The 24,460-nt window shown below is 60.3% G+C and overlaps 1 protein-coding gene across 1 annotated transcript; it reads right to left on the bottom strand.

Annotated features, from left to right (window-relative positions):
• Positions 1-1,272: 1,272 nt before the first annotated feature.
• On the bottom strand, positions 1,273-21,195 carry PEAR1 (platelet endothelial aggregation receptor 1). The gene is given in 24 exon segments (XM_058309897.2): positions 1,273-2,536; positions 3,024-3,272; positions 3,346-3,420; positions 3,582-3,717; positions 3,828-3,916; positions 4,162-4,374; positions 4,540-4,668; positions 4,785-4,913; positions 5,831-5,956; positions 6,166-6,312; positions 6,449-6,551; positions 6,649-6,812; positions 7,579-7,699; positions 7,784-7,958; positions 8,252-8,464; positions 8,552-8,688; positions 8,892-9,012; positions 9,796-10,039; positions 10,275-10,397; positions 11,149-11,199; positions 11,202-11,248; positions 11,712-11,816; positions 12,515-12,664; positions 21,123-21,195. Coding segments are annotated over 23 exon segments (3,141 nt in total). The 5' UTR covers positions 12,607-12,664; positions 21,123-21,195; the 3' UTR covers positions 1,273-2,384.
• Positions 21,196-24,460: the final 3,265 nt, after the last annotated feature.

The raw sequence follows: 24,460 nt of genomic DNA, 5'->3' as shown, positions 1-24,460 counted from the left end.
GCTAGAAGAGGCCCAGGAACTGGGCGAAGCCTTGGCCTGAGGGAAGGGCGGGGCCAGGGCGACCCGAAGCCCCAGGCCCAGGTGAACCCTGAAATGCCTGAGAGAGACGGGAGAGAAGTGGCCGGGCGGGGCCATGGCGGAGAAAGAAGAGCAGACCCCGAAAGGACCTGGGGCCGAGGGGCGGGGCCAGAGCGGGAGTGCCGCACCTGGGCGGGGCCGTGGTTGGAGAAACTGCAGGGGGCGGGGCCAAAACGGGTGCCGGGCTGAGCGCGGAGGTCCCGGCGCGCAGCACTCCGAAATCGCCCAGGGAATTGAGCCCGGGAGGGCGGGGGCCCGACCGGGCTAGGTAGGGATATGGCAGTCAAAGGATTCTGGGAAGGAAGAGTCGAGGTGTTAGCCGGTCGTGTAAGGAGAGGGCACCTGGTGGAAAGAGTCCAGAGAGACCAGAGCGGTGTTGGATTTCTATTTCCTCGATCCTGCATCTTAAGGCTCCTGGAGATCTGGTGGCTCAGTTAACCTGATATAGGCTATAGGTGGGGGGGATGTTCGTCTCCTCATAGAAAACCTGACTGAGCTGTGCGTTTGGAACAGTGAGAACTGCAGCCCTGCCCTTGCTAACCGTGACAACAACCCCAGTCCCGGAGCAACAGTTTAGCAGTGCAAACTCTATGAACTTTAAATATTCAGGAAAAATGCAAGCCAAATGTACTAAAAACTTATCTAGAATGTATAAAGTCCATGCTAAAAGCTTACGTAGGAGGTGGAAGATATATATTAATTCAAGCCTACTAAGCACTGAAACAAAAAACCATTTGGCCCTTCCTCTGTATAAAAAAAGCTCAAAAATCTTGTTCGGGGCTTGGATTTTGGAATGAGAAGCTCAGAGCCCCGCCGGTCATAAATAAATCCTTTTTCCTTCCCAAAATTATTCCTGAGTCCTGGCCTTTCTATACGCAAATAATTAAACCTCTCTCGACTTCTACAACAAGCCCACTGATGAGTTGATGAGGAGGGCCATACCCCTTCACATTTTGGCTGCCAAGTCCTCAAGTGTTCTGGATCCTGAGTGTCCCACCCTGCTGGGCCTCCACCTGAGCATAAGCTCCCTTGTCCCCCTTCCAACCTCCACCCCTTCCACCCCCCCACCCCCCGCCCCAGCACATCCCTGCCTTTGAGCCATTCCCCATGGAAATGCCAGCCCTTGAGCACCCACTTAGCACTCCTAGCACTTACCACAGTGCCACCAGTACTTTTAATTCACTCAGTCACTCAGCCTTTTGGGGAACCTTTATTGAGTGCCTACTGTGTACCAAGGGTAACCAATGCTGAACATAAACACAGGATTCCTGTTTTCAGGGAATTTGCAGTTTAGTTGGGAAGACAGAGCTTAACCAAATAATCACATAAAGAAAAAGCATCCCAGTGGTGCCTGGCCCCCTGAAGGCTTCCTGTGGGTATCTGGTAAATGAACATAACTGTGATCGGTGCCAAGGAAAAGAGGTTTGGGGGGGGGGGAGGGGGAGAAGGAGTGCTTCCCTGAAGAGGAGATGGACAAGTAGGGGTTCACAGATGATGGGGGAGGAAAACCACCCCCGGTGTACAAAGGGCCGGTGACAGGAAGTGTGACAAGGAGGTAGACAGAAGCCAGTGTGAGCAGAGTGGAGTAACGGGAGCACAGCTCAAGGTGAGCCTGAAGAGGAAGACAGGGCCTTTAAGGCCGTGGTAACTTTGGACTCTAGCCTAAGAGCAGTGGGCACTAACGAAGATTTTCAGGCAAGGGTAATCTAACCAGCTTGTATTTTTTTCCCAGGGGTTGAACCCAGGACCTCGTACATCCGAAGCTGGTGCTCAACCACTGAGTTCCACCTGCTCCGCAGCAGCTTGAATTCTGAACGATGGACTGGAGGAGATACCAAGTGGAAGCAGGGAGACCAGTTAGGAGGGTATTGCTAGAGTTAAGTGGGTCTAGACTGCCTCCCACTAACAGGTCAGGACCCGTGCCTGGTACCCCTCTGAAACCAACATGCGCACGCACACTCAGCCTGGGGCATGCACAGGAAAGGTACCCAACACACATTTGTGAGACCAGCCTGAAATCAGAATCAGCCAGCACATCCAACCCACCAGTTTATGTACACAGGGCCCTGGGGGCCTTGGGGGGCAATGAGTTGGGGGAAGGGAGCCCTGGGGTCCCGCGGCCAGCGACTCCCACGACGGAACGTGGGGCCAGGCTGCCATCTCTCCAGTCACATCCTCCATTAAGCGTGTTCATGGCCACGGCCTGCCGGTCCACGCCCTGCTCCTGGCAGGGTACACTGGTGTCTGTCCCAGCCTTGGGCAGCAAAGGGCAGGGGTGCTGGTCTCCGCCACACCCACTTGGCCCCTCAGCGATCCTGGTGCCGATGTGGGGGTGATGGAGGATGCCGTACTGGAGGCAAGTCGTAGTGTCCAGGGATGTGGCTGTTCTTGGGTGAGTCATAGTGGCCAGGGGGCAGGCCCGGAGGCAGGGGGGGCTGGGAGCCCACGGAATTTTGGTCTGGAGAGAGAGGAGGCAGATGAGGGAGAGGTGGCTCCTCCCCCTCCCACCTCTCTCCTTCCCTCTTCAGCTTCTTCTGCCCAAGGAGAGGTGGATGGTGCTGGACAGAGACGAGCTTACCCCCAGATGCCAGTGGAGGAGACGCCTCGGCCTGCCCACCCGCAGGGTGTGGGCACACTGCCACTGCCTTGTTCCCCACCTTTCTGAGAACCATCTCCAGCCCAGGTGCTGGACAAGCACCTTTTCAGCTGCTCAGCCGCATGAGGTAGGTACCCCCTCTCCATTTCACAGATGGGGAAACACCTCTAAGAGGCACCATGACTTCCCCAACATCACGCCCGGGGGGTCGCCCAAGTCCCACCCCAAAGGCCTCGCGCGGCCGCCAAGCCAGGCAGCCTCCTTATTCTCCCCCTCCGTCCCTTGCTCTTCCTGCCACCCTCATGCCAACTCTCTGCACCCCTTGCCCCCGTGGAGACGGAGGGCTCACCGTGGGTCAGGGGACTGGGCTGCTCGTAGGTGCCACTGTCTCTCTGCGGCTGGGGGTGTCGCCGCCTCTGGCTGTCCCGGGGCTGAAGAGGCTGCCTGGGGAGAGAGCCTGAGGGGGGCCCTTTCATCTCCACGTAGCTGCTCTCCCGGGGGTCTCCGAGCAGGTGGGGCAGGTCCCGGATGGTGGCGTAGGGGTTCTCGCTGCTCAGGGAGGCCATGCTGGCCCCTAGCCCCTCCTCGGAGATGGGCCCTACGGAGAGGAGGAGGAAGTCAGGCTCCTGGGCCTCGGCTCAGGTCTGCCCCTCGGGGCCCCCGCCCCACACCTTTACTATAGAACTGGCCGAGGCCGTTACTGTTGCTGTAGGTATAGCTGTAGCTTCGGTCCAGGCGGCCGCCACCTGAGGAAGATGAGACAACCAGCGGTCAGACTCCCGGGTTCCCTCTCCAGGCTCCTGCCTCCTCTAGAACTCCCTTCTCCAGACTCACAGACACAGGGGGAGCAGGGTGCTGGGCTGCACAGACCCACCCTCATCGGGGACCCTGGTCCCCAGATACCTACCTCTGTCCAGAGGCCCTGGAGGGGGCTCCCGGCGGTGCTTCCAGTCGGCAGGCAGGGTGGCATGGTTATCGTGCCCGTGGGCGCCACCTGGCTGCTCAGAGACTTGGAGGCTGGCAAAATGCTGACTGCCTGGACCCTGAAAGGAGAAGGGTGGAATTGGGAGAGTACCATCCAAGGGTGGAGCTTTCCAGAGAACCAGGTCTACACCCATCCCTCCACCAGCACCTCCCCTTCCCCAGCACTGACCTTGTTAGGGGGTGGGGGGTTAGGAGAGCACTGGGACAGGGTGTGGTAGCTGGGGTTGGAGTAGTAGTGACTGTAGCTCGGGGGGACATCTGTACGAACAGACACGGGCTCAGGGTGAGCTCAGAGACAGGCCAGGAGCCGGAGCTAGTTGGGAGCTGGATACTTCTGTTGCAGCCCAAGGGATCAGTAGTTTGGCCTCCCTGACCTCCCTTCCTTCAACTCCCCATTTCTTGTGCCCTGGATCCAAGGAGGGACCCAGGAGTCCTGGACCCCATCCTGCCCTTATGCCTATAAGCCCGGTGCCCATCTGTGCCCCAGGCGTATGCCGGCTCACCTGGCATGACATACTCAGAGCCGTCCATTCTCCCGGTGCTGTAGGCCACTGCCAGGTGTTGGTGCTCCTTGCCTTTTTGCCAGTGGCGGTAGCCAATGAACAGCGCCACCAGTGCCACCACTAGGGACCCCAGCACGGCAATGCCAATCACTGCCCCCAGCGAGTTATAGGCCACTGGAGAGGTAGGCATCATGGTGAAGGGCTCCTGGCTTCCTGTGTGGGATGGGCAGTCACTTAGAGCAGGGTCTCGGCCCTGCTGGTGAGCTTGAGGTAATGGAATGGGGAGGCAGGGGTGGTATGAGGAGCGCAGGTCCAGAGACCCAGGCAGGTATCTGGTGTGGGTTCCCTGTGACAGTGGGGGGCTAGGGGAGAACTCACCGATCCTGCAGGGGGCACCACTGTGGCCCGGGGGACACACACAGGCCCCTGTCTCTGGATGGCACCCCTCTCCAGGGCCACACTGGCATGGCTGGGAGCAGTTGGCACCAAACATCCCTGGAGGGCAGCCTGGGGAGGGAGCCAAGGAGGCAGGTAGGGATCAGAGGGGCCAGAAAACTGCATTCTCCTCTTTGGGCCAAGCATAACTCGAGGGCAGGGACATGGTGTTCCCCTTCTGTTGATACCTTCCAAGCAGAGGGGTCCGGTCCAGCCTACGGGGCAGGCACAGCTCCCATCCTGGGGGCGGCAGGTCCCGCCATGGTGACACTGGCAGGGCTGGGCACAGTTGGCTCCCCAGTGTCCCAAAGGGCACGCTGCAAGGGACAGGGGGCCAGTCTGGTGGGGCAGGTCCAGACCTTTCTGGATGAACTCTCAGCCTCCAGCATCACTGAAGTTTGAGCTCAGCTTTGGTGTCCTGGGGACACCAAGGCTTTAAACAGTATCTACATGCCGATGACTCACAAATTCTTATGTCCAGCCCAGTCTCTCCCTTGAACTCCAGACTCATGGGCCCAATTGCCTACTGGCTGCACTTGGCTGTCTAATAGGCATTGCAAGATAATGTGTCCAGGGTCAGACAGCCAAAGGCCCCCAAACTACCCTGGATTGCTTAGTTCAGGACTTTTTTTTTCCCCTACATGAGAGGGAAGTAAATGTTCACCCTATTTAAGGCATTATTTATTGCATCTCTAGACACTAGCAAATAATCTCATAGTCACTGTTACAGAATCCCACAGGAAAATTTTTAGCCAAGATCACTTCCCTTTTTACCCCGTCTGCCAGTGAGCCTAAAACCAGTCTTTTTCATAGTTAGAGCCACTCGGGTTCCCTTTTCCAGAATTTGTCTTACTTGGTTTTTGGACTAATCTTTTCCATGATCTCCCTGATCTCTTTATGTGGGAAAGAGGCCATGTATACATCAATAAAAATAAGTTGAAAGTGCACCAAAAAGCCCAATACTGAGCTTATAACTGCCCTGCCCCCCTGACCCCCAAAACTGCTCCTCCCAGTGTTCCCATAGAGAAGGGCAGGGATTTTTTTCCTGACTGGTTCATTGCTGCATCCCCAGCACCTAAATCAGTACCCAGCACGTAGGTGATGCTCAGGAAACGTTTGTAGATTAAATGGCGGAGTCAAGGTGGGTCCTGAGGGACAAGGGTGCGGGGATCTCCCCGCCTCAGCCCACCCTTTTGGCATACACATGTGCTCGGACCAACAGGCCATCACTTACGCTGGGAGCAGTCGGGGCCCGTCCAGCCAGCCAGGCAGTAGCAGGTCCCATTCGAGGGGTGGCAGGAGGCGTGGTTAGGACACTTGCAGGGCAGGCAGCGTTTGCCATAGCGGCCAGACTGACAGGCTGGGGGAAAGGGGCATGTGGTGGCTGGGAGCAGGAGCCAGTCCTGAATCAGCCCTGCGCCCCGCTCTCCCGCTCCCTCCTTCCCGCTGAAGTAACCAGCCCAAAGAGTAGGGTCAGAGGAAGAGACCGAGAGGGGTGGCAGGGGTCTTCTGGCATCTGACACTGCACGGCACCACAGAGCTGGGGGGTGGGGAGAGAGGGAGCCTCACGTCTCTGGCAGGAGGGGCCTCGGAATCCAGGAGCACACAGGCAATTGCCATTTTCAGGGTTACAGGTGCCTCCATTCTTGCAGGTGCACGTGTGGCTGCAGTTGGCTCCCCAGAAGCCCTCCAGGCAGGGCAGGTGGCAGTGGACGCCTATGGGAGAGAAGGGTAGGGTGAGTCTGGCCTGGGTCTCCTCCTGTCCCACGGGGGTTCCTCTGGACACATTTCTCATGGGTTGCGTCCCCCCAACTCCACAGCTGGTCTGGAACTCAGACACTGGAGTGCTCACCTGCCCAGCCAGCCTGGCACTGGCAGTGTCCGTGAATGGGATCACAACCATCAGCATGGACACAGTCACAGCGACCAGCACAGCCTGCACCAAACTGCCCCTTCTTGGGTAGGGTGTGGAGGGTAAGGCAGGCCAGTCAGCTGGGGGGTATTACAGAGTTCCCTCCCCTCCCCCAGGCAAGCAGGCCAGCAAGCACTCACCGGGCAGGACAGCTGGCAGTGGGCCCCGTGCCACCCAGGGGTGCAGGTACAGGCTCCAGTTTGGGGGCTGCAGGCTGCCCCATGGGCACACTGGCAGCTGGCATTGCAACCAAAGCCCCAGGTGCCGGGCAGGCAGGGCACAGAACAGTTACCACGCTGCCAACCTGGAGGAAGGTCCTTGAAGGTAAGCATGGGGACGCAGCTCCCCTCCTGAGCAAGCATTCCCTGGCGGCTGGCTGTGCCAGGCTCTGTGCTATGAGCTGGGGGTGGGAGTGGGAGTGCTCGTGTCCCCATACAGCAGACAAGCATATAAACTATTAGCTGTTGCACAAAAGACTAAACGACGTCTCATAAGGCACGATCCCCTTCTGGGTCTTGGTTTCCTTTCTGCAAAATGATGGGGGGGGGCGGTGACAGCACACCCAAATGCTTCCAAAGTAACTAAATGGGTTACCCATCAGATAACTAAATGGACCACCCAGATGCTCTGTCATACAACTGGAGGACCAGGAACTGGCGGCTGGAGGTTTATTTGTTGAATTTAACAGAGAGCTAGTCAAACAAAACACATCTCCATCAGAATGCAGCCTAAGGTTTGCCAACTCGCCACTCCCGGTAGATCTCGGAGGCCCTTCCCGGCCCTGCCAGGGCGTGATTCTGTATGCCGGAGGGTCTGAGATATCACTGATGAAGGGATTTCTGGGGACTGGGCCTTTAAAGGACGAGCAGGAATTTGGGGACTGTAGCAAAAAGCAAAGCGAGCTTTCCTGGCAGGAAGTAGCCTGGCTTCTTTCCCACTGCCCTGCTCCAGCCAGGCGGCTCCGCCCTCTCCCTGAAGCCTCCCCGCCCCCCTCCCGGCCCAGGTCCGCCCCTACCCTCGGGCTCCTCCTCCCCTGACCCCGCCCCCCGCCCGAGGCCACGCCCCATTACCCTCCTTGCAGACGCAAGCGCCGTCGATGGGCGAGCAGGCGATGGCGTTTTCGCAGGTGCAGCGCGAGGAGCAGTTGACCCCAAAAGTGTCGGGGGGGCAGAGGCCGGCGCAGTGCGGGCCCTGGAGAGCGGGGGGCAGGCGGTGAGCGGGCGGGGCGCTCCTCGGCCCCCGCCTCCCTCTTCGTCGCCGCGGGCCGCGCCTCACCGTGTAGCCCGGCGCGCACCGGCAGAGGCCGCTGGCGGCCTGGCACACGCCGCCGTGCAGGCAGAGGCAGTGCTCCTGGCAGCCGGGCCCGTGCGTGTCCTGCGGGCAGCTCTCGTTGCAGTGGAGGCCGGCCCAGCCCGGCAGGCACGCGCACTCCCCGCTCATCGGGTGGCAGCTGCGGGCGGGGGCGCGGCGTGGTCTGAGCCCGGGCGGGCAGGGCGCCCCCCCCACGACCCCTCCGCGTGGTGGAGCCGGCATCGTCGCGGTTGTTCTGAGAGTGGGGTTGGGGCGCCTACAGGGACCCAGAGCCCTCCCGTCCCCGGCGTCTCTCCTCTTTCCCTTATCTGACATCCTGTCTCGCCCTTGGATATTCTCCTGTCGCTTTCGTGACCCCGGCGGCCTTGGCCCGGAAGACCCATTGGCTCCTGACCCCTTGGCCGCGATGTCCCGCAGCGTCCCGCGGCCCACCTGAGGCTGTGCTCCGGGTCGCAGGTGCAGGGCTCCTGGCAGCTGGGGCCGTAGAAGCCGTCAGGGCAGAGGCGCTCGGCGCAGCGATCCCCGCTGAAGCCGTGTTCGCACAGACACGCGCCGTTGGCGGGGAAGCAGCGGGCTCCGGGGGCGCAGTCGCACGTCTCGGCACAGTCCTGCCCGAAGCGGCCCGCCGGGCACTCCTCACGGCACCTGGGCGCCCGAGCGAGTGAGTCCGGCCGCGCCCCTACCCCCTCCGGCCCCGCCCTCCGCCCCTCCCGCCCGCAGCGCGCCACTCACCGATCGCCCGTGTAGCCCGGGGCGCAGCGGCACTGCCCGGTGAATCGTTCGCAGAGGCCGCCGTTGTGACAGCGGCATTCAAGGGAGCAGTTGGGCCCGTGGAAGCCCTCCGGGCAGGGCAGAGAACAGATGGCGCCCTGTGGGGATGAAAGGCCGACGGAGCCCCAGCGACCAGCCCCCTCCCCTTGCCCTCAGGATCCCAGGGCGCCCCCACCCCTACCGAGGCCCTCAGAGCTCTCCAGGGCCCATGGAGCCTGCCCCCCTCACACACATCCTCCTCAGACCCCTGCTGAGAACCACCCACAGAATTCTCCCCAGGCTCCCACCCCTCCTTTCATACCATCCAGCCAGGCGGGCAGCTGCAGGTGCTCTGGGAGGGTGGGCAGACGCCCCCATTGTGGCAAGGACAGGTGCTGGGGCAGAAGAAGCCAGCAGTGCCCTGGGGACAGGGCACCTCACAGCTGCTGGGCAGAGTGGGCGAGGCCAGCGTGTAAACAAGCAGCACCTGCCTACCCCTTGCCTCCTGGGGAGCCAGCTGCACACGGGACCCCCCCAAGGCCGACCACAGGACGCAGTGATTCACACCCACCCTGGGAGCCCCATCCCCCTTTCCTGTTCGGGGCTGCAGGAATCAGAGAACAAAGGTTTCTAGGACCAAAAACCAAAAATCCCCAGCGGACACCCCAGGATGTGTGTGTGCGTGCGCGCATCCGTGCATACAGAGCATGAATTCACGGTGGCATGTCCACTGCCGCGAGCACCCTACGCTCCACCTCCCCACTGGGGCTCCTGCTGTTCCCGCTGCCTATGGAGGGCTCACCTGAGCCTAAACTCCTCCACAAATCCTTCCCTGATGGCCACCTAAGTGCCCCTTTTCCCTCCTGTGACTCCAGCACTCCCTGCACACCCTGCCTCCAGCACACCCTGCCTTGCAACTGGATTCTCTGGGTCCTGATCTCACCCCCACTTTACAAAGTACACTCACGTGCATTATCTCATGTTCTCTCCGCAACAACCCTTCCAGGTAGACAATACAGTTGCCGTTTACGGCAAGAATCAAGCTCATGGAGCGTAGTGATGTGCCCAGGCTCACTCAGCTATCGAGTGGCAGAGCTGGGATTAGGACCTTGGCCTCTCAACTCCCTCCCCATGTTTGGGACGCTGCTGAGTCCCCTCAGATCCCCATGTATGCATGTGGCCCCATGTCTGCAGCCCCATTAGCGTGTCATCACTCCGTTACTCACCTGGACCCAGTTTTCCCTGGAGGGCAGAAGCAGGCGCCAGTCTGAGGGTCACAGGGTGCCCCGTCGCACTGGCAGACAAACTGGCAGGCAGGGCCATAGTGACCAAGGGAGCAGGGCCGAAGGCAGTTGGGGGGCTGCAAGCCAGAGGGGCAGGAACAGGCCCCAGTCTTGGGGTCACAGGAGCTGCTGTTACCACAGCTACAGGGCTTGTTACACTGCGGCCCCCATACTTCTGGGGCACATGCTGTGGGATAAAGAGGGCAGGGTCAGGGGCTTGGGGAGTGTAGCCCCTCCCCAGCCTCCAGTTAGTCCTGTCTGTCTCTCTGCCCGCACACATGCCCGTCGCCTGTGCCGCATCTCCGAAAGAGGCAGGCTGCCACGGGTAATTGCCCTGCACTCCCAAGTGACTGTGCCCTGGTGGGCAGGGGTACCCGAGGGCCCCATGTCCCTGGGGGCACGAGAGGTCACCAGCCACTCACCACTGGAGCAGTCGTCACCCCGCCAGCCTGGGACACACTGGCACTGATTGGGCGCCACGCAGCGGCCATGGACACACTCCTGGCACAAAGCGCTGGGACAGAGATGGGGTGAATGAGAAGGTGCTTCCACCCGGCCCCCGCCCACCTTTTAGCCTCGGAAACCTAACCCCATCGTCCTCCCACACCAGGGGTCTGGAGTTTTCCAAGCATCGATTCTGCCCCTAAGATGAAGAAAGACTGAGGGGTAGAAACTCAGGGCAGAACTTGACGAGACCCCAAGATTCTGGGCTCCCATGCCCCTTTTTCTGAAGTTCTCGAACAACCCTTTTGGGGAATTGTGGGGTGGGAGGTCCCTTGGGTGGGAAATGAACAAACATGCCATTCAAGTAGAGGGCGGGGGCTGAGGGCCAGGGCAGGGGCCGGGCCCAGGAGGAGCCCCTGCCGTGGCTGGGGACGGACCAGGGCTGAGGGGAGGAGGAGAGAGGGGCCAAAGCAGGCTCCGGGCTGCGGGTTACAGGGTGTTTGTGGAGGAGGGGATCAGGAGAGACTGGACAGCAAGAAGTCAGAGGCAGCAGCAGAGAGACAAGGCTAGGACGAGACAGAGATGGACACCAAGCCCCGAGAAGAGAGGTCGCTCCCGTGCAGATAGAGGCCGCGCTGCCTAGGGACGTGGAGAGACGTGGGCGAGACGGACTCCGCGGGAGACAGAGGCACGAAGTGGAGACTGCCAGGGAGGTGCTGATCAGCAGGCTGGGAGGCCTGGGCCCCCTCCCGTTCCACGGCCCCAGCCGCCCGCTCCCCGGCCCCACAACCCCACAGCTGCCAGCTCAGCAGAGTTCCAGGGGAGGCGAGGGGCGCCCGCCGCTGGACTCACGGACACAGGCCCCGCTGCTCTCATAGAAGCCCCGGCAGCACTGCAGGCGCGGCGGTGGTCCGTCTTCACCACCTGGCGGTACACAGTCCGGTAGACCACCCTGGGGGAGACCCGGAGGGAGGGCGGCCCTCAGTCCCCCGGACTGAGACCCCCGCTGAGCACCCTCACCACAGCGCGGCCCTGGAGGAGCACTCAGGGAACAGCCCAACACTCTGGGCTGGGGGAGCACAGAGCACTCCTTCCCGGCCCCCCACCCAGCCACGCACACGTGCAGTACACCACAAAACACACCACCCACAACCACACACACCCCGCTCCACAAAACACACCACCCACAACCACACACACCCCGCTCCACAAAACACACCACCCACAACCACACACACCCCGCTCCACAAAACACACCACCCACAACCACACACACCCCGCTCGGAAGAAGGGGCCGACCCAAATGTTCCCTCTAAACTCTAAAGGTTCCGAGGGGCCAGGTTGAGGCAGAGGCTCTGGCGGGGGTGGGGGGGGGTGGAGCTGCCCATCTGCCCTGGAGGGGGGGGAGCACTCACGTGGGCCGGGGGCAGGTGTGGGGGTTCTCCCAGGGCCGACTGCAGGGCTCCGAGGGGAGCAGGCTGAAGGGGCGGGTGTGGGACTCCTTGGTGGTGGTGGTGAAGCTGCAAGACAGGGAACAGGGTCAGGAGCCAAGGGCAGGGGGGAGGCCTGAGCTGGCACAGAGCACAGCGGGAAGCAGGGCCGGGAGGGCTCGGCCACAGTGGGGAATGGGCCAACGTTTGGGTTTGCTCCCCCAAGCCTAGGATGAGCCCACCCCACTTCTCAAGTCTGGAGGGGTCCTCCCAGTCTTGGAATGTTCCAGGACACCCCTCCCCATCGGAGCCCCTCCTTCTCCCCCTATAGTAACAGACCCTGCGATTTTGTCTCCTCTCTCCCCCATCTTCCTCCCTATCTGGGAAGACTGAGCTAGAGCAGACTTCCAGCCCAGCTGACGTTGATTGGCTGGAGCAAGTCTAGCCAAACTGGGCGCTGGATCTCGCTCCCCAACCCTGTCCCCTCTGCTTGCTCCCCAGTGAATGACTCCCCCCCTACGCTGTCCTGCTGCTGTGCTGTGATCAGGGACCACAGGATGGGGACAGAGAGAGAGGCAGAGAAAGGGCAGCGTCAGAGATGAACAGAGATAGAAGAGGTCAGAGATGGGGATGGAATCGGGGCAGCCACGGAGGGGACAGATGGCAGGCACAGAGCCAGGCGAGAGGTGAGCCTGGAGAGAGCGAGGGACGGCAGGGGAGCCCCAGGAGGGAGAAGCAGGTTGCTGAGGGCTCCGTGCCCCCAAGGCACAGCAGGGGCCTCCTCTCACCTTTCCCAGAAGCTGCAGGTGTTGGGGTCGCTGGGGTTGAGGGCTCCAGCCAGCCCCAGGGCCAGGAGGAGGGGATGCAGAGGCGGCAACATGGCAGGGGCCTGCTGGAGCCGGGGGGCGCGGCGGGCAAGGGGCACTGGGGCCAGAAGCCTGGAGGACCAAGCGGAGATCTGAGGAGCGGGCGTGTGGAAGAGGCCAGGCTCCAGCTCCCCCAGATCTGATTCCTGAACCTCCATGCCTTTGCTCACACTGTTCCCTCTGCTAGGAGGCCACTCCCCTTCTTCACCTGGAGTACTTGTCTTTCAAGGTCTAGCTCCAGGCACCGCTTCTTCTCGGCTGGCTCTGGATCCTCACTGGTGGGCAGCCCCCACCGCTCCCTGCTGGGGCCCCCCAGCACCATTCACCACGGTTCTAGGGACTGAGCCCTGACCTTGACCTATAAAGGCAGGAACCCAGTGCCCTTTATCCCTGAATGCCCAGTCCCCAGTCACCTTGATATTTGTACCAAGGTGTGAAACCGGAACTGATGAGGGAAGTTATAAGCGGGAAGACTGGGGCTCTGTCGGAAGAAGCACTTTCCAAGTCGGAGTTCAGCAGTGGAGTCAGCTGCCTCAGGTGGTGAGCTCCCCGTCACTGGGTGTATGCAGGCAGGGGCCCAAAACCACCAGGGAGTTTCTTGCTTTATGGGGTAGGAGTGGGACTGCGTCCAGGTGACCTTAAAAGAGGTGGCCCCTTCCAGCCAGTGGTGCGCTGGAGCGGCTTATTTGGGCTCTTAAGAACCAATTATGCGCATCTCTTCTCAATGCCAATGTCACATTGATAGCCTGAAATCAGGCACGGTGGGATTATTTTCAAAGCAGGACCACCCCTCTCCCCAGTCAGAACTGTAAGCCAGCACGCCACTGTACCCTGAGGAGGTCCCTGGCCCGGACCTCAGGAAAAGGCCCCCTCTCCCGCCGACCACCCCAGCAGCCATTCGGAACGGGTCCCTCCTCATCTCCTCCGTCCCTGGCCTCGCCCAGCAGGTGGGAGCAGGGTCAGGACCCAGGGAGTCTGTTCTCCGGCTCCCGGGCTCTGGAGAGGCTGAGCTCCGCCAGGCCCTGCCCCCACCCCGCTTCCAGATTCAGTCTTGATGTTCCTAAAACTTGCCCTGGCTCCCTGCTCTCTGCCTCCCAAAGCGCCCACATCTGCTTGTAATTTTTCCGGGAAGAGAGAAAGGTCGCGGTTGCTGGCCCCTTACCCCCCTGAGTATCTCTGGAATGCCTCGCCTGGCCCCACCCCACGCCCCCCCCCCCACCCACACACTCCCAGGGTCCCCAAAGCCTCTCCTCAGCTCCAGGCAGCAGGGCCCTCCTTCCCTCCAGGTCTCGCAAAGAGCTGCTCCAGAAGCATCTCGCCCCTCCTTCCCACTCCCACCAGTAAGCCCCCCACCCTCACGGCTGGCCCTCCTCTCCTCCCGCCCCCCCTCCCATCTCCTCCGCGCCCTGCAAAGGTCGCTCCGGCCTACCCCCTCCACACACACCCCTCCACCACAGTGCCTCCCCCATCACTCCGGCTGCATTGCCCCCACCCCAGGTCCCCTGGGAAAATCTCTACCCCTGGTCTTCTCTGTGCTTCCTCCTGCCCACCCTCAGTCCCCAAGTAACTTACCAAGCCTCTGCGGCACCCTGGGGCCTGAGGAACTCCCATGGGTGGGGGGATCCGCCCTGCACCCTTGGGGGACTGGAGAGTGTCCCAGGGGATACGGAAGCTGGAAGCGGGAACTAGAGCCTGGCTAGGATATGTGTGGAGGGGGCGGGGGGGGGCACGAGCATGGGCAGGATTGGGTCCCAAACTCTCCCCCCGACACCCACTCTGTTTGAGCCACCCTCCCAGGCCTCGTGGCCCTCTCCAGCGCTCTGTCACTCTGGCCCCAGCTAAGCTCCCTCACCTCTCCCTCAGGTGTGCTTGGCCTCCAGGAAGGCCTAGAGTGGAAGCTCGGGGAGTGGGCGTTGTGCAGCCCAGAGAAGCATCTCCTCCGCTTCACCTCAGCCCCCAGTCCCACCCAGGCCCGGGCAGCAGCGAGTGTGGCCTTCGCCTCCTCGCACCCAGCTTCTGGAGGAAACGGTTCACCTGGGGCTCTGAGATGGGCCTGGAGGTGGAAGCAGGCGGAGGGGTGGGCTGGACTCGGCCCCTCCCGCCTCTAGCTGGCTGGGGTGGGGGTGGTCCTGTTTCCCCTGAGGACCTCAGGGCAGGGCTGCAGCAGCAGGGAAGGCGGTCAGCTGGTCAGCAGTGGGGCTGGAAGCCAGGGTGGGGTCAGGAGAGACTGTGGGTGGTCAGGAGGGGGAGGGAGAAGGGATGGCGACCCTGGGAGGAGAGGAAGGGGGCGGCTGGACCATCCTCAGCCCCCGAGGAGGGAACCTAGGCCCGAGCAGGAGCCCAGAGCTCCCGCCTGGCCGCCCAGGCTTGTCCATCAGAGCCTTTGTCCCTGAGGCCCTGCCCACCCTCCCCCAACACCAGGCCCCATGTGACCACACCAGCCCCTCAAGGGGTTTAAATCAGACAGCTGGACAGTTCCCAGCTCCCCGCTCCATCCCCAGGGGCCCCCATTGCTCTGCGGCAGCTCTCTTCTCCATCTTCCCCCAGTCAACCCCTTCCTCCACTGACCCTCTGGCTGAGGGCCAAAACACCTTCCCTCATGAGCATAGTGTGCCCACGTGTACCAAGCGCTGTGCTTGGGAGAGCAGGGTGCACAGTGATTTACAGCAGACCCATTAAGTTAGGTATTATTATTATTATCCCTAGTTTACGGATGAGGAAGCAGGCACAGAGAGGGTAAAGGACCTGCCCAAGGCCACACAGCCAGTGATGTGAGAGCTGGGATCCAAACCCAGGCTGCTGGCAGAGCCTCGCAGCAGTTGCCGGTTGTGTCTTTCAGTCTTTCAGGAGCCAGGGCCCAGGCGGGACGCCCAGGCCTTTGCATCTCTTTTGAATAGCTTCAGTCATAAGGGTGGGGGGAGACTGCCAGGGGGCTGGAGGGGAGAAGAGGATAGGGGTGGGGGCTGCCACAGGCACGGGATCCAAGGCGTGGGAACTGGGATGTGTTTACAGTCAGGAATGAGCTGACACTTCTCTCTCCCTCTCTCCTCCACCTCGAGAAGCAGAGCGGCTGGGCTCTTGGCCAGGCCCCCGAGTCCCCGGCCCCGCTTCCAGGGCCCCAGCAGCCCTGTCCGCTCTGCCTCCAAGCCCACGCAGGGCCCAGCCCTGCCCTCCTCTTGGTTCCCTCTAGGAGGGAGCCCCCTCCACCCCTGCTGCACCCGGGCCCTCCCAAGACGAGGGAGATGAGCCTGGGATATGGGGTGGGGTGGGGCACAGAGCTCCTGGTGGACAGGAGTGAATCCTTTCTAGAGAAGGAAGAGAGCAAGAGTGGGGCTGATGGACGTAGCAAAAGGGATTGCCCAGTCTCTTCTCTGGGAAGCGGTGTAGCACGCTGACTCCTGGGCTCTGCGCCCCCCTTCCTGCTCCCCCCACCTCTGTTCAAGGGGAGCCCAGCTCTGCCACTTACTGACTGTGTGGCCTCGGGCAGGTTGCTCACCCTGTCTGCACCTCGATTTTCTCATCTGTAAAATGGGGAGAAGACCAGTACCTCCTTCACAGCGTTCTTGTGAGGATTAAACGCGTCACTATAGATAAAATGCTTAGAGCTGGTCCACAATGTGAACAATTACCGTCAGCAGTTTCCATGATAGCACCCTCAGGCCCACGCCTGCACCCTACACAGCCTCCTCCCCCCTCCCCTCACACTGCCATGCCCTTTGGGTATTAATTCCAGGAAAAGCTGTTTCTCAGTTTTCCTGAAGAACCCCCAGGATGATCCGGGAATGGGGATGGGGCCGAGGACGCTGCCACTGACAGACAGAAAGGAAGTGCGGGTGGGAGGGGGCCAGGCTCCCGCGGGAACCTGATCCCCCAGAAGAGTGGGCTGCCCGCCAGGTGCTTCTTCCAGCCGGAGGCGGCTGATGGGCAGGACCCGGGGTTCTGCTGCCCCCGCCCCCAGCCCCCCGCCTCAGCACTAGCTGCAGCCCCTGCCCGGCTCGCCTGCCCCCTTTCCCCTTCTCTGACAGTTTCCCCCAGCCCCTTTCCCAGCTTGGAGTTCAAAGGCTCTCGTACTGCCTGTGTCACTTACTAGCTGTGTGACCTCCGTCACATCACCTGAGCCCTCTGCGCCTCCATCTCCCCATCTGTAAAATGGAGTAACAGCCCCACCCCCCCATCTCCCACAGCTGCTTTGAGAGTTGGAATTACTAGTTCCACGAAGGCCCTGGAACAAGAGAGACTCGGATCAAAAGCTGCCCAAGGGTATGTGTTGATTCAGAAGCAGGGTCCCTCAAGCTCCCTTTTTCTTTTTGCCTTTTGCCTTGTTCTTCATCAGCAAATGTCTGCTTTCTGTCTTTTTTCTTCTTCCTCCATCAGTTTCTTACTCTTTGTCTTTCTGCCTCTCTCCTTCCTTTTTTTAATGTATCAGGACTGCAATGTACAGTAGGACAGTTTGTTCACTGCACAAGGGCATTCATCTTTGGCGGGAACAGAGGGAGTGGAAACAACTTCAGCTCCAATCCACCCAGCAAGTCTTGAGACTGTATCTCTCTTCAACTACGATCCACTCAGCAAGCCTTGTCCTATCTCTCTTTTTCCCTGTCTCTGTCTCTTTGTGCTCTTTCTTACCCTGTCCTTGCCATGGAGACAGGAACCCATAGTCCTCCCCAAGGCTTCTCCCCGCCCCCCCACAACGACCCACATTGACCCACGAAGCGCTCTGACCCGGAGCCCAGGCTGCTGGGCTGCACACGCCACCCAGGACACGTGTACATGCTTGCACACGTGAGCCCAGAAGCCCTCCCACACCCAGCCAAGCCAGGCCCTCGGCACGCCAGGCATGTCTGCCGGATGGAGGGACAGGAAGCCACGTGTGTGCCAGAGGCTCGGCGGGAAGGGGACGGGGTGAGGGGCCGGCCTTGTGTTCTCTGTGGCTCAGGAAACAGAAGCTGGAGGGTCCTCGGCGCGACCTGTTTACTCATCAGGAAATGGGGACTCTGCGGGGATTCTGATTCACCAAGCATTTATTGCACACTTACTGCACGTTGGCGCCAGTGCCCGCCCGGACCCTCGCCACACCCCCATATCACCCCCATATCACAGGGGGAGCCACATCGAGCGTCAGGTGAGGTGACTCGCCCAGAGGACAAAGCAGTGGGAAGAGCATGACCCCGGGGGTGACGCAGCGCAGGCGGCAGCTGCCCGCTCTGGCTCACACGGCTCATTCCCACTCCCGGCCAGACCACCCTCAAAAAGCTTTGTGCTGGCCCCTCTCTGACACCCTCGATGGCTCCCAATTCCACAGGAAGGAGAACCCAGGGGCCGGCCCGCCAGCTGTCCAGCCTCATGGCCCCTGCCCCCATCCATGCTCCTGTCATGCGGGATAGCCCACTGCCCACTGCCAAGCCACTCCTTGAATGCCCAGGTTCACCCGCCCACCCGTCAAGGTCACCCTCCTCCAGGAAGCCTCTCATGACTCCAGCCCTCACACACTTCTCCCTCCCCTCAGGGTCCTCCTGAAGCCTCTTTGCATGATACCTTGTGGTCCCGAGGGGCCACTGCCCTGAGGCCACCTCCAAACTGGACATGGCTCAGTCCCCAGAGGCCCTACACTTGCCCAAACCCCTGCCAGGTCCTCCTCTGGGGACACATGGGACTCACGCAGGCCGGTGCAGGAGTCCGCAGCCTCTGGCTCTCCTCAGGTCAAGGCCGCTGGGCACCCCATCTGGGGACTGCTGGTGTGAGTGGCTGGTGTCCCCACCAGGCTGGGACACCCTCAGATCTTACTTGTCTCTGAGGCTGGTGGGCCCAGATGTCCCTGGGTGTCCCCTCACAGCTTCCATCCTATAGGTCATTATGTTTTTTTATTTTTCAGGAGGTATCTGGGATTGAACCCTGGACCCTGTGCATGGGAAGCAGGCGCTCAACCACTGAGCTACACCCGCTCCCGTTTGCTTTCAGTTACGATGTTTTCATTAGGCCTCTCTTCCTCGCTGGAATGGAGCCCCACGGCGGCCAGGCTCTCCTCTGCCCCCTCACCCATGCCAGCACCCGGCCTGCACCTGCACGCACGCAAGGGGCCCGGCCCCCACAGGCCGTCAGGAACGGAGCATCTGCGGAGCTGAACAAAGTGACAAACCCTGAAATCCTTTCTGACCCCAATAAGCTCTGACCTTCCTTTGTGGGGAACGCGGGGCGGGCGAGGCTTCCCCGAGCTTCTCCCTGGCTCACAGCGGAGCCCACGCTCCTCCAGGGCCCTCAGAGGGCAGCGGCAGGAAGGTGGGGCTCAGAAGGCACCTCACAGAGCCCGGAGCTGGCCTTCTGACCGCCCGCAGGCACGCCTGGGGCTGGCCCTGAGCCACCTGGAGCGGAGGGGTGTGCCCACCCCACCTCAGCCCTCCTCCTGCCCTGCAGACCCCGACGACACCCCCTCACTGGCCCCCGTGTCCTCTGCAACAGCAGGGCCTAGGCTCCAGGTGCTGCTGGTGGGGGCGGGGTGGGGAGCAGAGGCAGGAGAGGGGACCCAGGAGGCTCCACGCCCAGGGCCCCCCACGTGTGTGTTCCCCGGGTCCCGTCGCCACACGTGGGGGCTGTAATACTAATCGCTACCCCCTGTGAAATGTGTCCTGGGTGCCAGATCCTTTCCTTCACTTCTCCCAACAACCCTGTAAAGTAGATGAGGTTATGACTGCAGTTTCACCGATGACGAACTATCCCAGAAGCTAAGTAATTTCCCCAGCGAAGGGTGGGGCAGGGATGTGGACCCGGCCCACGACCTCGGGGGCCTGTGCTGCTCCTGTTCTGTCATTCACCCCGTGCTCTCCCTGTGGTCCTCCCACTCCCGCTGGCTCTGCCTCCCGTTGGGTCAGCGTCCAGGGCTCGGCTCCATTTTTCTAAGTCTGCCTTTTTGCCCTCTGGGCCCCGCTGCTTCAAGCAGTCTCTAGGTCTGGGCCTGTGTCTTTGCATCTGTCTGTCTTTCTCCCAGATCCGCTATTTATGTCTCTGTTTCTCTTCCTCTCTCCTCCCCTGCCTTCTCTCCCCCTCCTGCTGCAGCTCCACCCCTGGTTAGGTGCCAGGAGTGGCGCCAACACCCTCCCCAGAGCTAGGATCGCACCCCAGGGCCCCTCCAGAGTCACGCTCGGGGCGGGGTGGTAGAGGCCTGGCCTCAGCCCCCTCCCCAGCAGTGGAGGTGGTAGGGGAGGTGGGTGGGGGCTGAGGCCGCAGCCCAGCAGCCTCTATCTCTCCCCGGTTTCCGAGGGGTGGACACGGCTGCCTGGAGAGCAAGTTTCCTCTTCTGGAAAAGTCTGATAGGGAAGGGCAGTAGAGGCAGATGCCAACCTCGGCTTCACGGGCCAGGGAAGAGAGGAGGGCAGAGGCGAGCCTGGACCACCAGCTCCCAGGCGGCAGGGTGGGCCGCGCCAGCTACGGGGGCAGTAGGGTGGGCAGACTTGGGGAAGACCTCCGAGGTGGGAGAGGCGGCAGCTGCAGGGGACAGGCGACAGGAGCCAGGGAGCTGTGCCCGAGACCCCAACACAGGCCTTACGCCCTGCGGATGGTTGGGGGTGGGGGGTCAGAGAATAGGTCCCATCCCAAGCCTGTCGGCGCAGCTGAGGTGGGGTCGAGAGCTGACCCCTTGCCCAATCCCGCCTGGAGCCAAGGCTGGGCTGAGCCTGGGAACCTCAGGCCAGCACAAGCTGTTCCCTGTCCCTGGGGATCGGGGTCACAGCCCAGCCCCGGGAGAGGCCACTCATAAAGGGCCAGAGCAAGGGAGTCTGGGGTCACTGTGGGGAGGCAGAGATGGGGTTGGGGACCCCGGGGGCCCCTCCCACCAGCAGCACCCTCACCCGCTCCTTACTGTTAGCCAGACCTCAGCCCCTCAGGCCCGCAGGGCTGTGTGGGAGGATCAGGTGCCCGAGACCTTCTGCCACCTTCCTGGCCCTCCTACCTTAGCAAGCCTAGGTAAGGCCCAGGCCGGCAACCTTGACCCTGCCCCACACCCCCTCTCCCTGGATCCTCCCCAGCAGGGAACCGGGCGGCGGTAATAATAAACACCCACCAGGCACTGTTCCAAGCGCCACACGTTTTAGCTCATCTAAGTCTCATAACAATCCTACGGAAGGAGAAACAGGCGCCAAGAGGTGTCTTGACCAAGGTCGCACGCTAGGAAGCTGCACAGTTGGGATTCAAACTTGGGCAGCCGCGGCGCTAGAGTCGGCGAAAGAAGCCCCGGTGCCCCCCGGCGCCCGCCAGCCCAGCGCCCGCGGTCGGGGGCTGCCCACGGCCACCAGGCGCTCATTTGCATTTCATTTACATGTTGTTCATTAAGGCTGGAAACCCCAATCCCCCTCCACCGCCCTCCCGCCCACCCCAGCCGTCACTCCTCTCTCCGCCTGGCTTTCTTTATCCTCACTCCTGGCCCCGGGGGGGCTCTCAGACTGCCCAGTCGGGGGGTCCCCACGCCCTTCCCCCGGGGTGGGGTGGTCTCGCGGTGCCACCACGGGGGCCTCCCCGCCGAGGGCACGCAGTCACTCACCTGCTCGAGGCGGGTGTCTCCGCGGGCTCGGGGTGGGGACCGCCGGGTCGGCCTGGAGGAGGACTGGGCGGGCTGCGGGAGCTGCGGGGGAGGCGGGTCGCCGGGCGGGGAGCGGCGCGGAGGGGCGGGGGGCAGGAAGGGGGTGGGAACTCGGGCCCTCGCCAAGGCAGGAAGTTTTGACAAGGAAACCGAGAGCCGGGGGAGGGGCGGGCCCGAGTGCCCGGGAGGGAAACCGTGTCGGGGTGGGATGGAGGTGGGCCCGGCCGCGGGGACCCGAGCGGCCTGGAGCGGGAGCAGAGGGCGCGGAGCGGGGGTTAAGGCCGCGGGCGTCCGAGACCCGACGCCCTCCTCCGCCTCCACTCGCTGGGTGGCCTCGGGCCGGGCCCTCAGCCTCTCTCGCCTCAGCTTTCCTATCTGCAAAGTGGGATTGTGGAGGAGAACCAACGAGCTCGTCTACACCGCGCATCTTCCCAGGGCTCAGCCCGTGCGAAGCGCCCCCAAACGGTGCCCGACCGGCCACATGCCGGTCTCGGAGAGCGGCCAGGGAGGCGCCCTGTGGCCCCTTCTCCTCTTCTCCTGTGGCCCCAAATCACACCGAGGGAGGGTGTGGTCCTGGAAAGCGGTCTCCCGCGCCGTCCGCGGCTCTGCCCGCCGCCTCGACCGCTCGCTCGTCTCCCGGAGCCCTGGCGCGTCGGTCCACAGCCGCGCCGCGGCTTCTGGGCAGACCGAGCCGCGCGCGGGCGCCACCTCGCGGCCACTAGAGCAGCGTCCTCCTCCCGCGGCCCGCAGCCGGGCCTCGGAGAATGTAGTTATTCCCGTTTGTCACCCTGTACCCCGTCCTCCTTAGGGCCCCGACATTCCCTTATCAGTCTCTGTCTGAGGGGACGGAGACAATTAGTGCAACAACCAACATTTGTTTTCATCAAATGCACTGTCTCATTTAATCCTTAACTCGAGATTGGCTCCATCATTATGCCATTGATTTACTCACTTTGAAACGGATTTCCAGCGTGGTTGGGACACTGGTGAGTGGCAGAAGCAGGATTTGAACTGAGACCTGCAGTTGATCTGATTAGAGGGCCCACTCTCCAAACCACCGCATCCCACAACCTGCCACACGAGCAAGGGGGAAACACGCCTCCCTGGGATAGATTTAAATATGAACGTTTTTGAAGTACAACTGACAGACAATAAAAATGTCCTCATTTTAAGGGTACCGGTTCTCTGAGTTCTGACAAATATGTTCACCTGTATAACTACCGCCCCAATCAAAATTTTTTTTAAAATTTCCCATCACTCCAGAAAGTTGCCTCCTGCCCCTTTGCAGATAAAACCCTACTGTCCTAAATCCATCTCAGCCCTCAATCCCAGCCCTATGCAATCCCTGACCTTTCTGTCACCGTAGATGTGTTTGTTCTACAATTTCATATAAATGGAATCATAGAATATGTACTCAATGATGTCTAGCTTCTTTCACTTACCATAAAGATTTTCCTATTTCATGGAAATTTCCTATTCCACAATTTGTCTTATCTTTATACCATTTGATGGGCACCTGGGTTTTTTCCTAGTTTAGGGCTATTATGAATAAAGCTGCCATGAGCATTCCAGTACAGGTCTTGTGTGGCATGTTTTTATTTGTCTTGTTAGCTACTTAGGAGTGAGATTGCTGGGTCATAAATTACGAGTTCTTTATGTATTCTAGCTTCAAGTCCGTTGTCATAAATGTGTATTGGAATATTTTTTATATGAGAGACAGGGTGCTTTGAGGAGTGGGGAAGGCGGGTGAACAAGATGGTGCTGCTGACTTTGGGAAAGAAAGGGAAGAAGACAACGTTGGAGGTTGCTTTTTCTGACTTCAATGCCACCAAGAGTCTCCAGCAGGGGGCAGCAGAAACCAGAGCATAACTCTAGGACAACGAGGCCAAAGACCACAGAGTTGACGATATCGGAGGCCAGAGGGACCTTAAGGTCATCTGATCCAGGCTCTTGAAGGGGCAGATGGGAACCTGAGCCCCAGTGGGGAGTAGGAATACACACACACACACACACACACACACACAAACAACTGCCTGAACCTGGATCATTTGGTCCCACGCTTCCACGTTCAGCTCACCCCTTTCTCTCCCGGCCTCTCCAACCTCCAGCTCTTGCCCCCTGTATAAAAGTGTAACCCACCTCCCTAGACCCCCGGCACTTCATGGACTGGAACCAGGTCAAAATCATCTTTGTGGCCGATACCTGGCACAAAGTCAGTGCTCAGTGTTAGAATGACGGCTGACACGCTCTGCAGTGCTCTGCCTCCTGGGCCCAGCCTTGTGGCTAGAAGGCCAGAAGTGCCTCTGAGGCCCCCCAGGAAGGTAGGAAGGATGTGAACCCCCTCATTCATGCTTCCATTCAACAAAACTCCTTCTGCGTTTATCTGGATACAAAGGAGGTGATGAAGATACTGATGATGTTGATTATATCTTCTAGCTTTTATTGAACACCTCGTGATTACCCAGGCACTATTCTAAAACTTTCATATATAATAACTTATTCAGGTGATAAATAAAAGTTCCTTACCCTCAAAGAGTTCATACGCTAATTGGGGAAACAGCCAATTATTCATTCAACAAATATTTATTGAGCACCTATTATGTGCAGGCCTGGGGGGTTCAGCTGCAACTAAAACAGACAAAAATCTTTATCAAAATCTGGAAGGTGAAAATGAAGCTTGCATTCTAGTAGTGGTGGTGGTAGAGAGATGATAAAATAAATCCACAAAATTGTGACATAGATGATGATTATGCTATGAAGAAGAAAGAAAATATGGGAGGGGGATAGGAAGTACTGGAGCGCGGCAGGGCAGATTTTGGAAAAGTCAGGGATAGCCTCACTGAAAAGGTAGTCTCCAGGTAAAGACCTAATGAAGGTAAAGGAGGGATTTACCTCCTTTCTGATTTCTGGGAGAAAAGCAAACAGGTGGAACAGCAAGTACAAAGGCCCTGAGGCCAGAGAGTGTACCATGTTCAAAGACTAGCAAGGAGGTTGGAACAGTGAGTGATGGAGAGCCTGGCAGGAGATGTTGAGAACAGAGATATAATGGGTGGTGGGGTCCTACAGGACCTTGTACCATGGTAAGGGTGTGAGTTGGGGAGCCATTGGAGAATTTTGAGCAGAGAAAAGACATGATCCAGTTCAGGTTTAAAAGAATCCCCATGGCTGTTGGGTTGAGAATAGGCTGTAGCGCAGAAGCAGGGTGAGGAGGCTGCTGCAATAATGCAGGTGAGCAATGGTGGTGTCTTGGACCAATGGAAGTGGTGAGGAGTGGGTGCCAACAGAGGGAAGCTGGGGGC

The sequence above is a fragment of the Dasypus novemcinctus genome, chromosome 13 (assembly GCF_030445035.2).
Source record: "Dasypus novemcinctus isolate mDasNov1 chromosome 13, mDasNov1.1.hap2, whole genome shotgun sequence".
NCBI lineage: Eukaryota > Metazoa > Chordata > Mammalia > Cingulata > Dasypodidae > Dasypus > Dasypus novemcinctus.
Note: the sequence above shows the minus strand (reverse complement) of the source record. Positions and strands in the feature narration are given on the sequence as shown.